At 52.6% G+C, this 24,327-nt stretch overlaps 1 protein-coding gene across 2 annotated transcripts in view; it reads right to left on the bottom strand.

The window, feature by feature from the left end:
* Window positions 1-14,045: 14,045 nt before the first annotated feature.
* Window positions 14,046-24,327, bottom strand: part of GDPD2 (glycerophosphodiester phosphodiesterase domain containing 2) — a 58,443-nt gene continuing 48,161 nt past the window's right edge. For both annotated transcript variants that reach the window (XM_040334458.1, XM_040334459.1), the window contains 2 exons: window positions 15,484-17,354; window positions 14,046-15,453 (listed from right to left, as the gene is read on the bottom strand). In XM_040334458.1, coding sequence (XP_040190392.1) covers window positions 17,303-17,354 — 52 coding nt within the window. In that variant the 3' untranslated portion in view covers window positions 14,046-15,453; window positions 15,484-17,302. The remainder of the gene's footprint in view (window positions 15,454-15,483; window positions 17,355-24,327) is intronic.

Consider the following 24,327-nt stretch of genomic DNA (forward strand, 5'->3'; position numbering starts at 1 on the left):
CTTTCCTCTCTTTCTTTCTTTCTCTTTCCTCTTTCTTTCTCTTCCCTCCCTCCCTCTCTTTCTTTCTCTTTCCTCTCTTTCTTTCTCTTCCCTCCCTCCCTCTTTCTTTCTCTTTCCTCTTTCTTTCTCTTCCCTCCCTCCCTCCCTCTCTTTCTTTCTCTTTCCTCTTTCTTTCTCTTTCCTCTCTTTCTTTCTCTTTCCTCTCTTTCTCTTTCCTCCCTCTTTCTCTTTCCTCCCTCTTTCTCTTTCCTCCCTCTTTCTCTTTCCTCCCTCTTTCTCTTCCCTCTCTTTCGCTCCTTCTTTTTCTTGGGTGGGATATGTACTGAGGGATGAGCAGAGAGCAGTGATTGTCAGTTATCGCTCTCTGCTCTGCCCCTGGGATGGAGAGGGGGTGAGCGCAGCTTGCTTTGGCCTCCAGCCATGTGCTGAAAGCCTGAGAGGGCTGTCAATTAGGCAACTGGGTGGATCCTGACAATATTGTTGGGAATCCTTCCAGGGCCTGGAACAGCTCTGCGACGTCGGCCAATCGTCGCCTGATTCTGAATTACAGTAGTAACCCCTGTGACCCACTGGAGAAGCTGGGAGGTGGGGATCTGCTTGTCCTTGCTCTGATGTTGCTGCATTACACAGTAGCAATGAACCAGCCGGCAGGAGGAACCCTGATGCAGCAGGAGACCAGGTAGTGTGTTGGATGATGATGTAGATTCTTCGGCCACCATAAATCTTCAGGAGGGCAATAATCCAAGGAGCAGGCGGAGGGTCAGGTAAGCGGTGGTGGGTCAGGTAAGCGGTGTGTCAGGCAAGCGGTGTGTCAGGCAAGCGGAGGATGAAGTAAGCAGGTAATCGCGGGGTCAGGCAAGCGGGGGGTCAGGTAAGCGGATGGTCAGGTAAGCGGAGGGTCAGGCAATCGGGGGGTCAGGTAAGCATTGGGTCAGGCAAGCGGAGGGTGAGATAAGCGGTGGGTCAGGCAAGTGGGGGGATCAGGCAAGCGGGGGGGGGATCAGGCAAGCGGGGGGTCAGGTAAGCGGGGGGTCAGGTAAGTGGGGGATCAGGCAAGCGGAGGTTGAGGTAAGCAGGGGGTGAGGTAAGCAGGGGGTCAGGCAAGCGGTGGGTCAGGCAAGCGGGGGGTCAGGTAAGTGGGGGATCAGGTAAGTGGGGGATCAGGCAAGCGGAGGTTGAGGTAAGCAGGGGGTGAGGTAAGCAGGGGGTCAGGTAAGCGGGCCCCCCGCTTGCCTGATCCCCCGCTTGCCTGATCCCCCGCTTGCCTCTTCCCCCGCTTGCCTCTTCCCCCGCTTGCCTGTTCCCCCGCTTGCCTGACCCACCGCTTACCTGATCAGGTGAGCGGGGGGGGGGTCAGGTAAGCGGAGGGTCAGGTTAGCGGGGGGTGAGATAAGCGGTGGGTGCGGTAAGCGGGGGGTGAGGTAAGCGTAGGGTGAGGTAAGCGGGGGGGTCAGGTAAGCGGGGGGGTTCAGGTAAGCGGGGGGTTCAGGTAAGCGGTGGATCAGGTAAGCGGGGGGGTCAGGTAAGCGGTGGATCAGGTAAGCGGGGGGGTCAGGTAAGTATTGGAAATCTTTTGCAAGAAGAATTTTTTGAGGTTTGCACTGATTTGCTATTCCTAACACGGCCGCACTCCTCCAACCTGTGCCGTGATCTCACGCTATGTACAAAGCGCTCTTCTCGCGTGGCGTCTGTTTTTCCTCAATTACTAATAAGATGAGAGACCCGTGACCGCAGTCCTTCTCATGTACCCCCCCCCCCCATGTCATCCGATCCCCCCGGGGACCCGTCTTCTGCTTTCACTCATTTCCTTTACCTCTTCCCTCCCTGGCGGCTCCACCACCAATACATCTTCTCTGTGGTGTGAATCCGATCTCCTCTCATTACCGTCCCTTTGGTCTGTTATATCGACCACTGAAAGTGTTCTATCTGTACAATAAATCAACAAAGCACCTTGTTGATCCTGCCAGAAATCGAATTAGCTGAGATCTTCCTGTTTTTTTTTGCAGTCTCTGATCACCTCCTGTACTATGTCTGCAGTCTCTGATCATCTCCTGTATTATGTCTGCAGTCTCTGACCGTTTCCTGTACTATGTCTCCAGTCTCTGACCATCTCCTGTATTATGTCTGCAGTCTCTGATCATCTCCTGTATTATGTCTGCAGTCTCTGATCATCTCCTGTACTATGTCTGCAGTCTCTGATCATCTCCTGTATTATGTCTGCAGTCTCTGACCGTTTCCTGTACTATGTCTCCAGTCTCTGACCATCTCCTGTACTATGTCTCCAGTCTCTGACCATCTCCTGTATTATGTCTACAGTCTCTGATCATCTCCTGTATTATGTCTGCAGTCTCTGATCATCTCCTGTATTATGTCTGCAGTCTCTGATCATCTCCTGTATTATGTCTGCCGTCTCTGATCATCTCCTGTACTATGTCTGCAGTCTCTGATCATCTCCTGTATTATGTCTGCAGTCTCTGATCATCTCCTGTATTATGTCTGCAGTCTCTGATCATCTCCTGTACTATGTCTGCAGTCTCTGATCATCTCCTGTACTATGTCTGCAGTCTCTGACCGTCTCCTGTACTATGTCTGCAGTCTCTGACCATCTCCTGTACTATGTCTGCAGTCTCTGACCGTCTCCTGTACTATGTCTGCAGTCTCTGATCATCTCCTGTACTATGTCTGCAGTCTCTGACCGTCTCCTGTACTATGTCTGCAGTCTCTGATCATCTCCTGTACTATGTCTGCAGTCTCTGATCATCTCCTGTACTATGTCTGCAGTCTCTGACCGTCTCCTGTACTATGTCTGCAGTCTCTGACCGTCTCTTGTATGACGTCCTCTGACAATTACAATTCTCTTGTGATGTCACGGCCTCCATTAAAGCCCATACATCATGATAGCTGACCCCCCCCCCCTCCCCCTCTGTAGACTGTTCTGGGGAGGATTGGATTGGAAGGATCTCATTGGCTCAGGCTTTGCTTTATGAAGGTTTTTGCTTTTTCCCGGATTTGGGATCGGCCCCTAAAATCCTTCAGAATTGTATATAATGTGCCGGGATTTAAACGGGGGGCATTTCTTTCACCGCCGGTGGGGTGTCCATGGAATCCCCCCCCCCCCCCCTCTCATTATCACCATATTATCGTGGTGAAGAATTTTCCTCCTTCGGCCTCCAAGAAAATGGCGTCTTAGTTCCCACGAATGTCACTTTCTATATCTGGGATCATTTTATGTGCACTGGTGGCATCTAGTGGCCAAAATGGGGTAATGCTGTGCCAATGTGAAACGCGTATTCCTAACAGGGGGGGCCAGGGCTGGTGCAAGGATTTCTGACACCCTAGGCGAAAACTAGTTTTGCCATCCCCATTGGCTCCACCCCTGACTCCACTCCCTTGCCCACGTATACCCCACCTTGCCTAGTGGTAGCACCGACCCTGTTGAGGGCCACATCCAGCCTGCAGCAACTTCTCCCTTATTTGCAACTTTAATTTTCATGGTGGACATCTCTGATGTGATGGGGGGGACCTCCTGATGTGATGGGGGGACCTCTGATGTGATGGGGGGGACCTCTGATGTTATGGGGAGACCTCCTGATGTGATGGGGGGGACCTCTGATGTGATGGGGGGACCTCTGATGTGATGGGGGGGACCTCTGATGTTATGGGGAGACCTCCTGATGTGATGGGGGGGACCTCTGATGTGATGAGGGGGCCTCTGATGTGATGGGGGGACCTCTGATGTGATGGGGGGGACCTCTGATGTTGGGGGGGACCTCCTGATGTGATGGGGAGGACCTTCTAATGTGATGGGGAGACCTCCTGATGTGATGGGGAGACCTCCTGATGTGATGGGGAGGACCTTCTAATGTGATGGGGGGGGACCTCCTGATGTGATGGGGAGACCTCCTGATGTGATGGGGGGGACCTCTGATGTGATGGGGAGACCTCTGATGTGATGGGGAGACCTCTGATGTGATGGGGAGACCTCCTGATGTGATGGGGGGGACCTCTGATGTGATGGGGGACCTCTGATGTGATGGGGGGACCTCTGATGTGATGGGGGGACCTCCTGATGTGATGGGGGGGACCTCTGATGTGATGGGGGGGACCTCTGATGTGATGGGGGATCTCTGATGTGATGGGAGTCCTCTGATGTGATGGGGGGACCTCCTGATGTGATGGGGGGACCTCTGATGTGATGGGGGGGACCTCTGATGTGATGGGGGGGACCTCTGATGTGATGGGGGATCTCTGATGTGATGGGAGTCCTCTGATGTGATGGGGGGACCTCTGATGTGATGGGGGGGGAGTCCTCTGATGTGATGGGGGGGACCTCTGATGTGATGGGAGACCTCTGATGTGATGGGGGACCTCCTGATGTGATGGGGGGGACCTCTGATGTGATGGAGGACCTCTGATGTGATGGGGAGACCTCCTGATGTGATGGGGGGGACCTCTGATGTGTTGGGGGGGGACCTCCTGATGTGATGGGGAGGACCTTCTAATGTGATGGGGAGACCTCCTGATGTGATGGGGAGACCTCTGATGTGATGGGTGGGACCTTTAAAGTTTTGGGGGGGACCTCTGATGTGTTGGGGGGACCTCTGATGTGTTGGGGGGGGGGCCTCTGATGTGTTGGGGGGGGGCCTCTGATGTGTTGGGGGGGACCTCTGATGTGTTGGGGGGGACCTCTGATGTGTTGGGGGGGGGGGACCTCTGATGTGTTGGGGGGGGGGACCTCTGATGTGTTGGGGGGGGGACCTCTGATGTGTTGGGGGGGGGACCTCTCATGTGTTGGGGGGGGGGACCTCTGATGTGATGGGGAGACCTCCTGATGTGATGGGGAGACCTCCTGATGTGATGGGGGGGAATTCTGATGTGATGGGGGGGGGACCTCTGATGTGATGGGGAGACCTCCTGATGTGATGGGGGGGACCTCTGATGTGATGGGGGGACCTCTGATGTGATGGGGGGACCTCTGATGTGATGGGGGGACCTCTGATGTGATGGGGGGACCTCCTGATGTGATGGGGGGACCTCTGATGTGATGGGGGGGACCTCTGATGTGATGGGGGATCTCTGATGTGATGGGGGGGACCTCTGATGTGATGGGGAGACCTCCTGATGTGATGGGGGGGGACCTCCTGATGTGATGGGGGGGACCTCCTGATGTGATGGGGGGGGACCTCTGATGTGTTGGGGGGGACCTCCTGATGTGATGGGGAGGACCTTCTAATGTGATGGGGAGACCTCCTGATGTGATGGGGAGGACCTTCTAATGTGATGGGGAGACCTCCTGATGTGATGGGGGGGACCTCTGATGTTATGGGGGGACCTCCTGATGTGATGGGGAGACCTCTGATGTGATGGGTGGGACCTTTAAAGTTTTGGGGGGGACCTCTGATGTGTTGGGGGGACCTCTGATGTGTTGGGTTGGGGGGACCTCTGATGTGTTGGGGGGGGGCCTCTGATGTGTTGGGGGGGGGGGGGCCTCTGATGTGTTGGGGGGGACCTCTGATGTGTTGGGGGGGACCTCTGATGTGTTGGGGGGGGGGACCTCTGATGTGTTGGGGGGGGACCTCTGATGTGTTGGGGGGGGGGGACCTCTGATGTGTTGGGGGGGGGGGGCCCTCTGATGTGATGGGGGGGACCTCCTGATGTGATGGGGGACCTACTAATGTGATGGGGGGAAGGGAGACCTCTGATGTGATGGGGGGGGACCTCCTGATGTGATGGGGGGGACCTACTAATGTGATGGGGGGGGAGACCTCCTGATGTGATGGGGGGGACCTCCTAATGTGATGGGGGGGGGGAGACTTCCTGGTGTGATGGGGGGGGACCTCCTGATGTGATGTGGGGGGGACCTCTTATGTGATGGGGGGACCTCTGATGTGATGGGGGGAACGAGGACACTGATCTAATGGGGGGGCTGTGATGGAAGGGGGGGGGGAACGAGGACACTGATGTAATGGAGGGCTGTGATGTGAAGGGGGGGCACTGATGTAATGGGGGGCTGTGATGTGAAGGGGGGGCACTGATGTAATGGGGGGCTGTGATGTGAAGGGGGGGCACTGATGTAATGGAGGGCTGTGATGTGAAGGGGGAAACGAAGACACTGATGTAATGGGGGGCTGTGATGTGAAGGGGGGGCACTGATGTAATGGGGGGCTGTGATGTGAAGGGGGGAACGAGGACACTGATGTAATGGGGGGCTGTGATGTGAAGGGGGGAACGAGGACACTGATGTGAAGGGGGGGCACTGATGTAATGGGGGGCTGTGATGTGAAGGGGGGAACGAGGACACTGATGTGAAGGGGGGGCACTGATGTAATGGGGGGCTGTGATGTGAAGGGGGGAACGAGGACACTGATGTAAAAGGGGGCTGTGATGTGAAGGGGGGAACGAGGACACTGATGTGAAGGGGGGAACGAGGACACTGATGTAAAAGGGGGCTGTGATGTGAAGGGGGGAACGAGGACACTGATGTAAAGGGGGGCTGTGATGTGAAGGGGGGAACGAGGACACTGATGTAATGGGGGGCTGTGATGTGAAGGGGGGAACGAGGACACTGATATAATGGGGGGGCTGTGATGTAATGGGGGAACTTCAATGTAAAGAGGGGGGGAAACGAAGATACTGATGTAATGGGGGGGGGGGATACTGATGTAATGGGGGGTTGTGATGTGAAGGGGGGGGGGGCACTGATGTAATGGGGGGCTGTGATGTGAAGGGGGAGACGAGGACACTGTTGTAATGGGGGGGGGGGGTGTTATGTGAAAAGGGGGTTGAAACGAGGACACTGATGTAATGGGGGGGGATGACTGATGTGAAGGGGGGGACACTGATGTAATGGGGGGCTGTGATGTGAAGGGGGAGACGAGGACACTGTTGTAATGGGGGGGGGGGGGCTGTGATGTGAAGGGGGGGCACTGATGTAATGGAACATCTGGGATGTGAAGGGGGAACGAGGACACTGTTGTAATAGGGGGGGCTGTGATGTGAAGGGGGGGGGGGGGGCACTGATGTAATGGAACATCTGGGATGTGAAGGGGGAACTAGGACACTGTTGTAATAGGGGGGGCTGTGATGTGAAGGGGGGGGGCACTGATGTAATGGAACATCTGGGATGTGAAGGGGGAACTAGGACACTGTTGTAATGGGGGGGGCTGTGATGTGAAGGGGGGGACACTGATGTAATGGGGGGGCTGTGATGTGAAGGGGGGGACACTGATGTAATGGGGGGGCTGTGATGTGAAGGGGGGGGCACTGATGTAATGGGGGGCTGTGATGTGAAGGGGGAACTAGGACACTGTTGTAATGGGGGGCTGTGATGTGAAGGGGGGGGCACTGATGTAATGGGGGGCTGTGATGTGAAGGGGGGACACTGTTGTAATAGGGGGGCTGTGATATGAAGGGGGGGACACTGTTGTAATGGGGGGCTGTGATATGAAGGGGGAACTAGGACACTGATGTAATGGAACATCTGGGATGTGAAGGGGGAACTAGGACACTTGTAATAGGGGGGACTGTGATATGAAGGGGGGGGCTGTGATGTGAAGGGGGGGACACTGATGTAATGGGGGGCTGTGATGTGAAGGGGGGGGACACTGTTGTAATAGGGGGGACTGTGATATGAAGGGGGAAAGAGGAAATTTCACCAATGTTATTTACAATAAATACGTAGAGTGGAACCTCAGGTTACGAGTATAATCTGCTCCAGGAGAATGATTGTAATCAGCGCAGTAATGCGCACCGCTTTGGCCTGAATCCGGCTCGTTTTGGGAGACAACACTCGCAAACGGAGTTAGGATTTTTTTCAAACACAGCGCTCGTATTGTGAAACGCTCGTTAACTGTGTTACTCGCAATCCGAGGTTCCACTGTATATCTCAATCTAAAATCCTTCAGACTTGTATATAATGTGCCGGGATTTAAACGGGGGGCATTTCTTTCACCGCCGGTGGGGTGTCCATGGAATACCCCCCCCCCCCCCTCATTATCACCATATTATCGCGGTGAAGAATTTTCCTCCTTCGGCCTCCAAGAAAATGGCGTCTTAGTTCCCACGAATGTCACTTTCTATATCTGGGATAATTTTATGTGCACTGGTGGCATCTAGTGGCCAAAATGGGGTAATGCTACGACAATGTGAAACGCGTATTCCTAACAGGGAGGGCCAGGGCTGGTGCAAGGATTTCTGACACCCTAGGCGGAAACTAGTTTTGCCATCCCCATTGGCTCCACCCCTGACTCCACTCCCTTGCCCACGTATATACCCCGCCTTTTTAATAAAGTGCCCACCAGCGCCCCTCAATGAATGTTTTCTTGCTTCCCTTCATTCGGGAGTCGGGGCACAGCGGCCGCGGCGGCTGCCTGCTGATGCTGGGACTTGGTTGCTTGCTGCAGAGAGGAGAGAGTAGGAACGCCAGTGGCCGGGTTTGCCTAGTGGTAGCACCGACCCTGTTGAGGGCCACATCCAGCCTGCAGCAACTTCTCCCTTATTTGCAACTTTAATTTTCATGGTGGTGATGGGGGGACCTCTGATGTGATGGGGGGACCTCTGATGTGATGGGGGGGGACCTCCTGATGTGATGGGGAGACCTCCTGATGTGATGGGGGGACACCTCTGATGTGATGGGGGGAGACCTCTGATGTGATGGGGGGAGACCTCTGATGTGATGGGGGGAGACCTCTGATGTGATGGGGGGGGAGACCTCTGATGTGATGGGGGAGTGGCTCTGATGTGATGGGGGGACCTCTGATGTGATGGGGGGACCTCTGATGTGATGGGGGACCTCTGATGTGATGGGGGACCTCTGATGTGATGGGGGACCTCTGATGTGATGGGGGGACCTCTGATGTGATGGGGGGACCTCTGATGTGATGGGGAACCTCTGATGTGATGGGAGGACCTCTGATGTGATGGGGGGACCTCTGATGTGATGGGGGACCTCTGATGTGATGGGGGGACCTCTGATGTGATGGGGGGACCTCTGATGTGATGGGAGGACCTCTGATGTGATGGGGGGACCTCTGATGTGATGGGGGGACCTCTGATGTGATGGGGGGGGGCTCTGATGTGATGGGGGACCTCTGATGTGATGGGGAGACCTCCTGATGTGATGGGGGGACCTCTGATGTGATGGGGGGGACCTCCTGATGTGATGGGGGAGTGGCTCTGATGTGATGGGGGGACCTCTGATGTGATGGGGGGACCTCTGATGTGATGGGGGACCTCTGATGTGATGGGGGACCTCTGATGTGATGGGGGGACCTCTGATGTGATGGGGGGACCTCTGATGTGATGGGGAACCTCTGATGTGATGGGAGGACCTCTGATGTGATGGGGGGACCTCTGATGTGATGGGGGACCTCTGATGTGATGGGGGGACCTCTGATGTGATGGGGGGACCTCTGATGTGATGGGAGGACCTCTGATGTGATGGGGGGACCTCTGATGTGATGGGGGGACCTCTGATGTGATGGGGGGGGCCTCTGATGTGATGGGGGACCTCTGATGTGATGGGGAGACCTCCTGATGTGATGGGGGGACCTCTGATGTGATGGGGGGGACCTCCTGATGTGATGGGGGGGACCTCTGATGTGATGGGGGGACCTCTGATGTGATGGGAGGGCCTCTGATGTGATGGGGGACCTCTGATGTGATGGGGAACCTCTGATGTGATGGGGGGACCTCTGATGTGATGGGGGGACCTCTGATGTGATGGGGGGACCTCTGATGTGATGGGGGACCTCTGATGTGATGGGGGGACCTCTGATGTGATGGGGGGACCTCTGATGTGATGGGGGGACCTCTGATGTGTTGGGGGGACCTCTGATGTGTTGGGGGACCTCTGATGTGATGGGGAGACCTCTGATGTGATGGGGGACCTCTGATGTGATGGGGAGACCTCTGATGTGATGGGGGACCTCTGATGTGATGTGTTGGGGAGACCTCTGATGTGTTGGGGGGGGGCCTCTGATGTGTTCGGGGGGGGGGGGCCTCTGATGTGTTGGGGGGGGGGGCCTCTGATGTGTTGGGGGGGGGGACCTCTGATGTGTTGGGGGGGGGGCTCTGATGTGTTGGGGGGGGGGCCTCTGATGTGTTGGGGGGGGACCTCTGATGTGTTGGGGGGGGGGCTCTGATGTGTTGGGGGGGGCCTCTGATGTGTTGGGGGGGGGACCTCTGTGTTGGGGGAACCTCTGATGTGTTGGGGGGGGGGACCTCTGATGTGATGGGGGGGGGGGCCTCTGATGTGTTGGGGGGGGGGGGGACCTCTGATGTGATGGGGGGGGAGACCTCCGATGTGATGGGGGAGACCTTTGATGTGATAGGGGGGACCTCTGATGTGATGGGGGGGACCTCTGATGTGTTGGGGGGGGACCTCTGATGTGTTGTGGGGGGGACCTCTGATGTGTTGTGGGGGGGACCTCTGATGTGTTGTGGGGGGGACCTCTGATGTGATGGGGGGGGGGAGACCTCTGATGTGATGGGGGACCTCTGATGTTATGGGGGGGAGACCTCTGATGTTATGGGGGGACCTCTGATGTGTTGGGGGGGGGGACCTCTTAATGTGATGGGGGGGGGGGGAGACCTCTGATGTGATGGGGGGAAGGGAAACCTCTGATGTGATGGGGGGGACCTCCTGATGGGGGGGGGGGACCTCCTGATGTAATGGGGGGCAACGAGGACACTGATGTAATGGGGGGGATGACTGATGTGAAGGGGGGGACACTGATGTAATGGGGGGCTGTGATGTGAAGGGGGGGGCACTGATGTAATGGGGGGCTGTGATGTGAAGTGGGAGACGAGGACACTGTTGTAATGGGGGGGGGGACTGTTATGTGAAAAGGGGGTTGAAACGAGGACACTGATGTAATGGGGGGCTGTGATGTGAAGTGGGAGACGAGGACACTGTTGTAATGGGGGGGGGGCTGTTATGTGAAAAGGGGGTTGAAACGAGGACACTGATGTAATGGAACATCTGGGATGTGAAGGGGGAACTAGGACACTAATGTAATAGGGGGGCTGTGAAGGGGGGGGGGCACTGATGTAATGGGGGGCTGTGATGTGAAGGGGGGGACACTGATGTAATGGGGGGGGATGACTGATGTGAAGGGGAGGACACTGTTGTAATAAGGGGGGCTGTGATGTGAAGAGGGGGGGAAACGAAGACACTGTAATGGGGGGGGCTGTGATATGAAGGGGGGGACACTGATGTAATGGGGGGCTGTGATGTGAAGGGGGGGACACTGATGTGATGGGGGGCTGTGATATGAAGGGGGAAAGAGGAAATTTCACCAATGTTATTTACAATAAATACGTAGAGTGGAACCTCAGGTTACGAGTATAATCTGTTCCAGGAGAATGCTTGTAATCAGCGCGGTACTGCGCACCGCTTTGGCCTGAATCCGGCTCGTTTTGGGAGATAACACTCGCAAACGGAGTTAGGATTTTTTTCAAACACAGCGCTCGTATTGTGAAACGCTCGTTAACTGTGTTACTCGCAATCCGAGGTTCCACTGTATATCTCAATCTAAAATCCTTCAGACTTGTATATAATGTGCCGGGATTTAAACGGGGGGCATTTCTTTCACCGCCGGTGGGGTGTCCATGGAATACCCCCCCCTCATTATCACCATATTATGGCGGTGAAGAATTTTCCTCCTTCGGCCTCCAAGAAAATGGCTTCTTGGTTCCCACGAATGTCACTTTCTATATCTGGGATCATTTTATGTGCACTGGTGACATCTAGTGGCCAAAATGGGGTAATGCTGTGCCAATGTGAAACGCGTATTCCTAACAGGGAGGGCCAGGGCTGGCGCAAGGATTTCTGACACCCTAGGCGGAAACTAGTTTTGCCATCCCCATTGGCTCCACCCCTGACTCCACTCCCTTGCCCACGTATATACCCCGCCTTTTTAATAAAGTGCCCATCAAATGCAGCCTCACCAGCGCCCCTCAATGAATGTTTTCTTGCTTCCCTTCATTCGGGAGTCGGGGCACAGCGGCCGCGGCTGCCTGCTGATGCTGGGACTTGGTTGCTTGCTGCAGAGAGGAGAGAGTAGGAACGCCAGTGGCCGGTTTGCCTAGTGGTAGCACCGACCCTGTTGAGGGCCACATCCAGCCTGCAGCAACTTCTCCCTTATTTGCAACTTTAATTTTCATGGTGGTGATGGGGGAGAGACTTCCTGATGTGATGGGGGGAGACCTCTGATGTGATGGGGGGGGGACCTCTGATGTGATGGGGGGGGACCTCTGATGTGTTGGGGGGGGGGACCTCTGATGTGATGGGGGGGGACCTCTGATGTGATGGGGGGACTTCCTGATGTGATGGGGGGACCTCCTGATGTGATGGGTGGGACCTTTGAAGTTTTGGGGGGACCTCTGATGTGTTGGGGGGGGACCTCTGATGTGTTGGGGGGGACCTCTGATGTGTTGGGGGGGGACCTCTGATGTGTTGGGGGGGGACCTCTGATGTGATGTGGGAACCTCCTGATGTGATGGGGGGGGGGAGACCTCCTGATGTGATGGGGGGGGGGGAGACCTCCTGATGTGATGGGGGGGGAGACCTCCTGATGTGATGGGGGGGAGACCTCCTAATGTGATGGGGGGGAGAACTCCTGATGTGATGGGGGGGAACCTCCTGATGTGATGGGGGGGGAACCTCCTGATGTGATGGGGGGGAACCTCCTGATGTGATGGGGGGGGGGGGGCCTCCTGATGTGATGGGGGGGAACCTCCTGATGTGATGGGGGGGGGGAGACCTCCTGATGTGATGGGGGGACCTCCTGATGTGATGGGGGGGGGGGGACCTCCTGATGTGATGGGGGGGGGAGACCTCCTGATGTGATGGGGGGGGAGACCTCCTAATGTGATGGGGGGGAGAACTCCTGATGTGATGGGGGGGAACCTCCTGATGTGATGGGGGGGGGGGGGGCCTCCTGATGTGATGGGGGGGAACCTCCTGATGTGATGGGGGGGGACCTCCTGATGTGATGGGGGGGACCTCTGAAGTGATGGGGGGGAACGAGGACACTGATGTAATGGGGGAACGAGGACACTGATGTAATGGGGGAACGAGGACACTGATGTAATGGGGGACTGTGATGTGAAGGGGGGAACGAGGACACTGATGTGAAGGGGGGAACGAGGACACTGATGTAATGGGGGGGCTGTGATGGAAGGAGGGGGGACGAGGACACTGATGTAATGGGGGGGCTGTGATGGAAGGGGGGTGAACGAGGACACTGATGTAATGGGGGGGCTGTGATGGAAGGGGGGTGAACGAGGACACTGATGTAATGGGGGAACTTCAATGTAAAGAGGGGGGGAAACGAGGACACTGATGTAATGGGGGGATGACTGATGTGAAGGGGGGACACTGATGTAATGGGGGGCTGTGATGTGAAGGGGGAGACGAGGACACTGTTGTAATGGGGGGGGGGGGGGGGTGTGATGTGAAGGGGGGGACACTGATGTAATGGGGGGGGGGACTGTTATGTGAAAAGGGGGTTGAAACGAGGACACTGATGTAATGGAACATCTGGGATGTGAAGGGGGAATTAGGACACTGTTGTAATGGGGGGCTGTGATGTAATGGGGGGCTGTGATGTGAAGGGGGGACGAGGACACTGTTGTAATGGGGGGGCTGTGATGTGAAGGGGGGGCACTGATGTAATGGAACATCTGGGATGTGAAGGGGGAAACGAGGACACTGATGTGATGGGGGGCTGTGATATGAAGGGGGAAAGAGGAAATTTCACCAATTTTATTTACAATAAATACGTAGAGTGGAACCTCAGGTTACGAGTATAATCTGTTCCAGGAGAATGCTGGTAATCAGCGCGGTACTGCGCACCGCTTTGGCCTGAATCCGGCTCGTTTTGGGAGACAACACTCGCAGACGGAGTTAGGATTTTTTCAAACACAGCGCTCGTATTGTGAAACGCTCATTAACTGTGTTACTCGCAATCCGAGGTTCCACTGTATATCTCAATCTTTATCCCCTCCCCCATCATAGATAAAATAATATCACACACAACAAATTTTGTTTTTTAATTAAAGTTTTATTTATTCAGGCCTCACATCCCGGCACATTTTACAGACAGTAAGTTAAAGAGGAGACCTTACCACCTCACCCTTTCAGGGCAAGGAGACAGGGCCTCTTTAAACCTCAACATCTACTATACACCTTCATGGTGCTCCCCCCACTGACAGAAGAGTAGGAGGAGTGATGACATCATCCCCTCATGACATCATTGTCATGTGACAGTGTTCAGGCCTAGTAATTGGCTACTAGACCTGAGCACTACCCCATTACCATGCCCCCCCAATCCCTGGAAGCACCAGGAGTAGCTACACCAAGACAAGGGGGAGAGCTGTGTTTGGCGGGTATAAATGGGTCGGGGTGTGAGCTTTAAAGGGGACCTGTCCTTTTTGGAGTGTAGGGTGGCACTGAAACCAAATCTTCGGGGTCAGTATTGCAGGAGCCGTCGATCCAAGCCGCCTCCACCACTGCAGAACCAATCGGTTCCTCGTCCTCACTCCATGAAAACACACTGAAAGACGTCACTTGGCTCGGTCAATGTTTATTCAGCCATAAAAAGAAAAAAAAACGCAGTTCACATGACTACGTCCCTGAAGACGAAACATAACAGAGAGGGTCTGTCTCCTCCTTGTGAAAATTAACTGTTTCGCTTTTTATAGCTGACTAAATATTGACCGAGCCAAGTGACATCATTGGTGTGTGACTTCTTCTTCTTCTCCTTTTCTGCATCTTCATGAAGCAAGGACGGACTCCTCAGACCAGGACCCGAATGGATTTGTAATGGTGGAGGCTCGAAATTAATGACTCCTCCGTTATTCACCTTCAGATTTGGGTTGAGAGTTCAGCGCGGCTTCTACTTTACCAAAGCTGAAGGGTTTGGTAAAGCAGCCCAGGTCCCCATGTACTGGACCTGGGCTGCTCTACTCCTGGAGGGACCAGTGGGGGGGGTTGTTGGCATAAATGGAGTTGGATGTCCGTCCTGGGTGGTGCATCCTGTCCATCTACAAAAAGTGCCACCACCAAGGCCCGCCGGCCCCGGCATAGAGTGGGCGAGACCTTCCACAGAGTCGGGCAACTTTGTTTTAAAGAGCGCTGATTAACCGTATAATACGGCCAACTTATTTCAGGGTTGGGCCCCCCCCCCCCTCCAGTTCTTCAGGGCAACCGAGGAATAAAAGCGTATTTTTTTTATAGAAAAATTTTCTTCTATTGGATTATTACTCGTTCGGCAAAGAAGTGGGTACACCACCACCCTCTTCCCCTCCACAAAGAAGTGGGTACACCACCACCACCCTCTTCCCCTCCACAAAGAAGTGGGTACACCACCACCACCCTCTTCCCCTCCAGAAAGAAGTGGGTACACCACCACCACCCTCTTCCCCTCCAGAAAGAAGTGGGTACACCACCTCCACCCCTCCGCAAAGAGGTAGGTACACCACCACCCTCTTCCCCTCCACAAAGAAGTTGGTACACCACCCTCTTCCCCTCCACAAAGAAGTGGGTACACCACCACCACCCTCTTTCCCTCCAGAAAGAAGTGGGTACACCACCCTCTTCCCCTCCAGAAAGAAGTGGGTACACCACCCTCTTTCCCTCCGTAAAGTGCTCCGGATGGACTTTGCGAATCTAAAAGATTTGGATCTTTAAAAGTCTGTGAAGGACGCTTTGCTTTGATGGTCATGGGTGGTATCCTATAGGAGTCAACATTTAATCTCTTGCCAGCCATGTAATGCATATATATGGGCAGTGGTAGGGGAAGGGGCGGAGCCTTAATGCCCGTATGCAGCAGATACGCATCCTTGGCGGCTGAGGGTTCGGAGCAGAGAGCCCTCATCTTGTTCCTGGCACGGTGGCCGAGCTGTCATAGACAGTAGCTGCTGGTCTGTGGGATCCGAAATTGATGGGCTTCCAATCATATGACCACTGGGACAGCCAATCGCAGTGATTTATGTGATTGGGAAGTCCGCCCCCAGCTCCCACTTAAATGGCCACTAAGAAGGGATAGGAAGGGGTTAAAGCTCTTATTTACAAATTTAATACAAAAAAAGCGTAGGGAGTAAGAACCGCATGGATGCCATAAGCCTAAGCAGACGGAAGACAGCGATAAGAAACGCGTAACACAAGGATCTCCGTTTGTAAACCAACATTTTTTAAATAGTGCAAAAAAGAATATCCAAAAATATATAAACCTCTCTAAAAGATATTCTATAATAAAATGTCACCTCTTCCAAAATAAGAAAAATAATATTTCACCTTAAAGCCCAAATCCAGCCAGAAGAACATTCAGGTGTGCATAGTGTGTGGAAGGGTTAGAAGCCTCGTCTGGTTCTTATTGCCATCGTGGAGATCTTTCCTCACTTCCTGTCTGGTCCTTATTGCCATCTTGGAGATCTTTCCTCACTTCCTGTCTGGTCCTTATTGCCATCGTAGAGATCTTTCCTCACTTCCTGTCTGGTTCTTATTGCCATCTTGGAGATCTTTCCTCACTTCCTGTCTGGTTCTTATTGCCATCTTGGAGATCTTTCCTCACTTCCAGGCTATCTGGTGAGCGTCAGACAGAACAGGAAGGGAGAAGAAATCTCAGCCGGGACACAGGTTGAGGCTCATGTACACAGAGACTAAGTTGACCACAGGAAAACGCAACATAACACCGCAATTTCACTGCGTTTTACACCCGGCAGTCAAAACGTTCCTCTCCTGAACCGGAGTCTTCCGGGTTCAGGAGAGGAAAGTTGAACCTCCCATAACCACAGCAGCTTCTGAACTCTTGTGAAAGCCTGTCTATACATGGACCGTTGGACACGGAGGCTTTTATGGAGTTGAGTTGAGTTTGGGAACTTTGGCAAAACAAAAATGCCAAAAGCTCCTAAACTCAAGTTCAGAAGTTGTAGTGTACGTGAACCTTAACATCTAAAACCCAACAGAGGTTCTGACCTTTTCTTCCGCTACTAAAAAATTTAGATAGATTTGTTTTTTTTTGGCTGAAAATGGGCTTTAAGAGTTCTACTGACCAGAAAAGTGGCCAAAGTACATCTTCCAAATGTATAAATAGACGGCACCCTGAACATCCCAAAGGCACAGCTGGTCTCAGAATCTTTTGTAGGCCTCGGTCTCTTCCATTCCCTTGGCACAGATTTGCGAGATTTAAAAGTTCTGATAAGTCTCTTAGACGGGTCTGCTCCATATTCAGTGCTTCCCCTTCCGGAAAGTGAAGAAGGGACGGTTATGGCGCAGACGTCTCCAAGCAGCATCAAGTCACATCAGGAGACCAGATTCTCTATCTTCATCAGCAGCACAGTCTCGGATTCTGGAATTATAAAGGATTGGTCATATTAGAAGATAGAAGAGTACATGAGATACAGAAGAGTGACGGCCGAGGACCACCAAAAATCCCACCCAGGCCACCATGAAATATAGAAGAGTGACAGCCGAGGACCACCAAAAATCCCATCTAGGCCACCATGAAATATAGAAGAGTGACAGCGGAGGACCACCAAAAATCCCACCCAGGCCACCATGAAATATAGAAGAGTGACAGCCGAGGACCACCAAAAATCCCACCCAGGCCACCATGAAATATAGAAGAGTGACAGCTGAGGACCACCAAAAATCCCACCCAGGCCACCATGAAATATAGAAGAGTGACAGCCGAGGACCACCAAAAATCAAACCCAGCCCACCATGCAATATAAAAGAGTGAAGAGAGAGGACAATCAAAAGGTCTATCCAGGCCACCATGAAATCTAGAAGAGTGACGGCAGAGGACCACCAAGAATTATTTCCAGTTCACCATGAAATCTAGAAGAAGAGTGACGGCAGAGGACCTTCAAAAATCTCATCCAGGCCACCATGAAATATAGAAGAGTGACGGCAGAGCACCATCATGAAATATAGAAGAATGACAGCTGAGGACCACCAAAAATCTCATCCAGGCCACCATAGAAGAGTGATGGCCGAGGACCACCAAAAATCTCATCCAGGCCACCATGAAATATAGAAGAGTGACGGCAGAGCACCATCATGAAATATAGAAGAATGACAGCTGAGGACCACCAAAAATCTCATCCAGGCCACCATGAAATATAGAAGAGTGATGGCCGAGAACCACCAAAAATCCCATCCAGGCCACAATGAAATCTAGAAGAGTGAAGAGAGAGGACAATCAAAGGGTCTATCCAGGCCACCATGAAATCTAGAAGAGTGACGGCAGAGCACCACCAAGAATTATTTCCAGTTCTCCATGAAATGTAGAAGAGTGAAAAGAGAGGACGATCAGAAGGTCTATCCAGGCCACCATGAAATCTAGAAGAAGAGTGACGGCAGAGGACCTTCAAAGAGGTCCAGCTGGTTCCCTAAGAAATCTAGAAGAGTGACGGCCGAGCACCACCAAGTGGCCCACCATGAAATCTAGAAAAGTCATGGCACAGAACCAAGAGGTCCATCTATCTGGTCTATCATTGTATTTAGGGTTGTGCCGATACCAAGCATACGCACGATAACCTGGACTCGTGCAAATGCGCCGATACCCTGAGCCCCGGTTCACACTGCTGTGGTGCGAATTCCATGTGTTATTGAGTGCGATTTTTAGGTGCGAATTTACGGCGCGACTTTGGTTTGTCAGGTGTGATTACAATGGGGATTTTTAAGAAACCGGAGCTGTGCCCGGTTGTTAGGGAGCGGGGCTGCCGTGTCCTTAGCAACCGATGACTCGGGTTAAATGTAACCGCAAGAATGCGGCCAATTTATACTGGGCATTTCAGGTCTGGTGCGGGATTTTAAGTAAACCTCTTTTCTGTGCTAACAGGTGATTTGTATTACAGTGGAGCCTCGGATTACGAGTATAATCCGTTCCAGGAGAACGCTCGTAATCCAAAGCACGCGCATATCAAAGCGAGTTTCCCCATTGAAGTCAATGGAAACGAAAATAAGTTCTGCATTGACTTCAATCGCATGCAATACCGCATGTGGCCAGAGGTGGGGGGTGCCAGAGAGCCTCGGAATCACTCCGAAAGGCTAGAGGACACCTCGGCTGAACTCGGAAAGTCTTGTTAACGGAGTATTTCTGAGATTTTCTGAGCATTTACAATCGGCGCCCCCCCACCTCAGGCCAAAGGCGGTATTGCATACCACGTTACTCGCAATCCGAGGTTCCACTGTACCTGTATGTAGTCTCAGCTTTCGTTTACAGCGCAGGTTTTTTGGCAACTCGAAGTTTCATCTCCTCCTCCATACATTTTCTATGGGATTAAGGTCTGCAGACTGGCTAGGCCACTCCATCACCTTCATGTGCTTTTTCTTCTTGAGCCCCTCCTTTGTTGCCTTGGTGATATGTTTTGGGTGATTGTCATGCTGGAAGACCCATCCCCCACCCATCTTCAGTGTTCTGTCTGAGGGAAGAAGGTTCTCCTCCAAGATCTTACAATACGTGGCCCCGCCCATTGGCCCCTCAATGCAGGAAAGTCGGCCTGGACCTTTATCAGAGAAACCCCCCAAATCCTCATGTTTCCCCCTCCCCCGTGTGACTGTAGGGATGGAGTTCTTAGGGTCACAGTCAGCATTCGTCTTCCTCCAATCACGGCGAGTCAATGCCAAAGAGGTGAATTTTGGTCTCATCTGACCTCAGAACTTTCTCCCGATCTTCTCTGACCTCAGAACTTTCTCCCGATCTTACCTGACCTCAGAACTTTCTCCCGATCTTCTCTGACCTCAGAACTTTCTCCCGATCTTCTCTGACCTCAGAACTTTCTCCCGATCTTCTCTGACCTCAGAACTTTCCCCCGATCTTCTCTGACCTCAGAACTTTCTCCCGATCTTCTCTGACCTCAGAACTTTCTCCCGATCTTCTCTGACCTCAGAACTTTCTCCCGATCTTCTCTGACCTCAGAACTTTCTCCCGATCTTCTCTGACCTCAGAACTTTCTCCCGATCCAGAACTTTCTCCCGATCTTCTCTGACCTCAGAACTTTCTCCCGATCTTCTCTGACCTCAGAACTTTCTCCCGATCTTCTCTGAATCATTTAGATGATCATTGGGACACTTCAGACATTCTGTACTTGTGTCTTCCTGAGGAGGGGGAAGAATGGTGACTATGACCTTAAGAACTCCATCCCTACAGTCACACGGGGGAGGGGGAAACATGAGGATTTGGGAAGGGGCATACCCAGAGTGTCTGGCACCCCCCCAACTTCTATATGGAAAAACACCCACACATTTTTTACATGCTTTCTGAATCGCACGGCTGCAACCAGAAAATCGCACATTTGCAACCAGAAAATTGCACAATACTGCAACCTGTAAATCGCACACGTCTTCTACCAGAAAATCACAAGTCTGCAACCTGAAAATCGCACAAGTCTGCATTCTGCAACCTGTAAATCGCACGTCTGCAACTTCTAAATTGCATGTCTGCAACCTTAAAATCGCACGTCTGCAACCTGAAAATCGCACGTCTGCAACCAGAAAATTGCACATCTGCAACCTGAAAATCGCATAAGTCTGCATTCTGCAACCTGTAAATCGCATGTCTGTATCCTGAAAATCACACGTCTGCATTCTGCAACCTGAAAATTGCACAAGTCTGCAACCTGAAAATCGCACAAGTCTGCAACCTGAAAATCGCACAAATTTGCAACCTGAAAATCGCACATCTGCATTCTGCAACCTGAAAGTCGCACGTCTGGAACCTGTAAATCACACGTCTGCAACCTGAAAATCGCACAAGTCTGCAACCTGGAAATTGCACAATCCTGCAACCTGTAAATCGCACAAGTCTGCTACCAGAAAATCGCACAAGGTCTGCTACCAGAAATCGCACAAGTCTGCTACCAGAAAATCGCACAAGTCTGCTACCAGAAAATCGCACAAGTCTGCAACCTGTAAATCGCACAAGTCTGCTACCAGAAAATTGCACAAGTCTGCAACATGAAAATCGCACAAGTCTGCAACATGAAAGTCGCACGTCTGGAACCTGTAAATCGCACAAGTCTGCATTCTGCAACCTGAAAGTCGCATGTCTGGAACTTGTAAATCGCATGTGTCTGCATTCTGCAACCTATAAATCACGTCTGCAACCTGAAAATCGCAAGTCTGCATTCTGGAACCTGTAAATTGCACACATTTGCAACCTGAAAATCGCACATCTGCATTCTGCAACCTATAAATCGCACATCTGGAACCTGAAAATCGCACATCTGCATTCTGCAACCTATAAATCACATCTGCAACCTGAAAATCGCATTTCTGCAACCTGAAAATCGCACAAGTCTGCATTCTGGAACCCCCACAATCAGGTCAGCTACACTATACACCTGGCAGGGGGGGGTGGACACAGCAATCACCCCCTCCCCCCGTCAGGGCAGACAGACGCACTCCTCCAGCCTCTCTAACCTGCTCACCCCCTCGGGTTCTTAGTCTCAGATTGGTTTCCTAGGACAGTGTGGAAGCCGCCGCCCCCCCAGTGATGACACACAGGTGTGGTGGGTGGAGTTAGCAGGAGGGAAAACAGCCACTAAACGGTCTGGACCAGGCTATTGCGGTGGGGGGAGGGGGGGTGTTCCAAAAAAAGACTAAAGGGAAGCAGCTAGAGCCAGCAGGGAAGCCACTGATACCCCCCCCCCCAATGTGTGGTACCCGGGGCGGGCCGAACCCTCCTCTTGGTACACCACTGGCTGCAGGGGGTTTCTCTGATAAAGGTCCAGGCCGACTTTGCCGCATTGAGGGGCCAATGGGCGGGGCCACGTATTGTAAAATCTCGGAGGGGAACCTTCTTCCCTCAGACAGAACACTGTGTCCCCCCCCCCCCCCCAAAAAAAAAACAATAATTGGATTTTAAAAACTGCTGCGCACATAAAAAATTGCAACACCCACCATTTTATTTTCTAGGGCCTCTGCTTAAATATATATATCATGTTTGGGGGTTCTGAGGTTAATGGGGGACAAATTGGGGGGATTGTTTTTCGGCGATGGTTCCGGATTTATTGCGCCGCACGTTTTCCCGGGAAAAGTTCCATCCAGAATTAGAACATCTCAGGTCATGAATATTCATTCTCTGATAGGATTATGTGTGGAAGAAGAATACAATGTATTCATAATTACATTCTAATTATAGAGATTCTTCCATTCATTGTATTCGCTACAATCCTATTGGCTGATAATGTGTCTAAATATTCACCAGACGGAGACATTTCAATAAACTTTTCCTTTTATTCCTTTTGTAGATTTCCGAAGCAACAGAAACCTGTATAATGAGAATCCATCCGAGTCTCGGGATTGGAGGGAAATTTAAAAGCCTTCGGCTGAAATGAGTGCGACCCGATGACGTCATCGAATGCTCCGCGTGCGAACGTTCGGACATTATTTTTTGCCTTCAGTAAACTACTAAATCCCCCCCCCCCCACATGTAACGAAGAATCCAAAAAGTAGGCGGATTGACCCCCCCCCCCCATTCATGTTGGGGTTTTTTGGGGGGTCCATCCCCCAACTTTTTGGATTAATCAATTATTTTGGATGATGGTGGGCCCCCCCCCCCCCCTTTTCTCCAAATGCAATAATTTTACCCATTTGAGGCTTTTGTTATTCTTCACTACATTCAATTTATATTAAAGGAAGATGTATCCATAGATACAGTGGGGGGAGTGAGCGTAGCCACCCGGGGACATGTGTTATTACTGGGGGGGCAGCCTCACTGTGCCGATGAATTGTCGCAACTGTGCCCCAAAATGCCGCCAGATTCCCCCCCCCCCCACCCGGCACTTACCTTTCTCGGGTCAGCCATCCTCCTCCACGCACCCTCGATGTCGCTTCAGCCAATCAGGTGACCGTAACCAGACCCGGCGAACCTGATTGGCTGAGATGCGTGTCAGTGTTAACCAGGTAACGCACACACCATGTGTGCCCTCTGGTTAACCATTTGGAAGCCGATTACAGCCCTCAGGCTGTAATCGGGAAGCCAATCAGGGCCGCTGGCTCTGATAGACAATTCCAAAGCCAACCAACTGCCGTTATTCAGATTGTCGGCGCTCACCAGGGGGGCCGGACACCTGAATAGTGGGCGGCAGCGGCGACAATACATAGATTCATGCAATGCAGGAATCTATGTATTGTTGAGCGACGGGTGCAAGAGAGAGAGAGGGGGCGGCACTCCTGCGCCCACTATGGACGCGCCACCACTGGAGTGTAGCCATGAAATGAAGAGACGCAGCTTCTTGGGAGGAAAGCGACGGCAATCCTAGAGAACGTTATAAAAAGCAGAGACATCCCCCTACAGACAGAGAGCCGTATGGCCAAAGATTTGGTATTCTCTGTAGTAACCTACGGCTGTGAAAGTTGGACCACAAGGAAGACTGAACGCCGAGGAATTGATGCTTTTGGACTCTATGGTGTTGGGGGAAGACTCAGGAAAGTCCATTGGACGGTAAGAAGATCAAACCGCTCAATCCTGAAGAAAATCAACCCTGAATATTCATTGGAAGGACGGATCCTGAAGCTGAAACTCAAATACTTTGGCCACCTAATGTGAAGAGAAGACTGGTGGAAAAGACTCTGATGCTGGGAAACATGGGGGGGGGGAGGAGAAGAAGAAGAGGACGACAGAAAACAAGATGGAGAGACGGCATCATCGAAACAATGAACATGAAGGCAGAGGAGGCTCTTTAATTAGGCGGTCGCCTAAGGCCTCGCACTCACAGGGGCCTCGCGGCCGCCTAATTTGCCCAATGCATTACCTCATTACCTTAACGCTGCTGTGCTCAGGCAGCGCTAAGAGCCCTGACTCAGAAGCGGGGCCCACCAGCATCCCTAGCAACCAGTGAATAATCGGTGACACCACCCCTTTGTGACTTCAATGACCCAGCGTGCCCTCAATCAATGACGTCTCAAGGGGGCGGGTTCACCAGGTAACATCACCAGGTGGCGGCCCCTTAGTTATTAAAGAGCAGGATCTGGGGGCCGCCTTGTTAAAGGGGGCTTCCAGATTCCAAAAAGCCCACAAAACTCCACAACTACCGGCCAGGGTTGTGGGGAAGAGGCCCTTGTCCTTGAATTATTTTTACCATCATGGAGCGTGAGTGGGGGGCCCCATGTCAAGTTTTGCCTAAGGCCTCACAAAGCCTAGAGCCGCCTCTGCATGAAGGTAAGCCAGTGTTTCTCAACTGCAGTCCTCAAGGCGCCCCCAACAACAGGTCAAGTTTTTAGGATTTCCCTCAGACGAAAACGGCTGAAGTAATCGCTAAAGCCCTGTACACACGGGCCAGAATCTCGTCGGGAAAAAAAACGTTTTTTCC

This window comes from Rana temporaria, assembly GCF_905171775.1.
Source record: "Rana temporaria chromosome 9 unlocalized genomic scaffold, aRanTem1.1 chr9f, whole genome shotgun sequence".
In the NCBI taxonomy this organism is placed as follows: domain Eukaryota; kingdom Metazoa; phylum Chordata; class Amphibia; order Anura; family Ranidae; genus Rana; species Rana temporaria.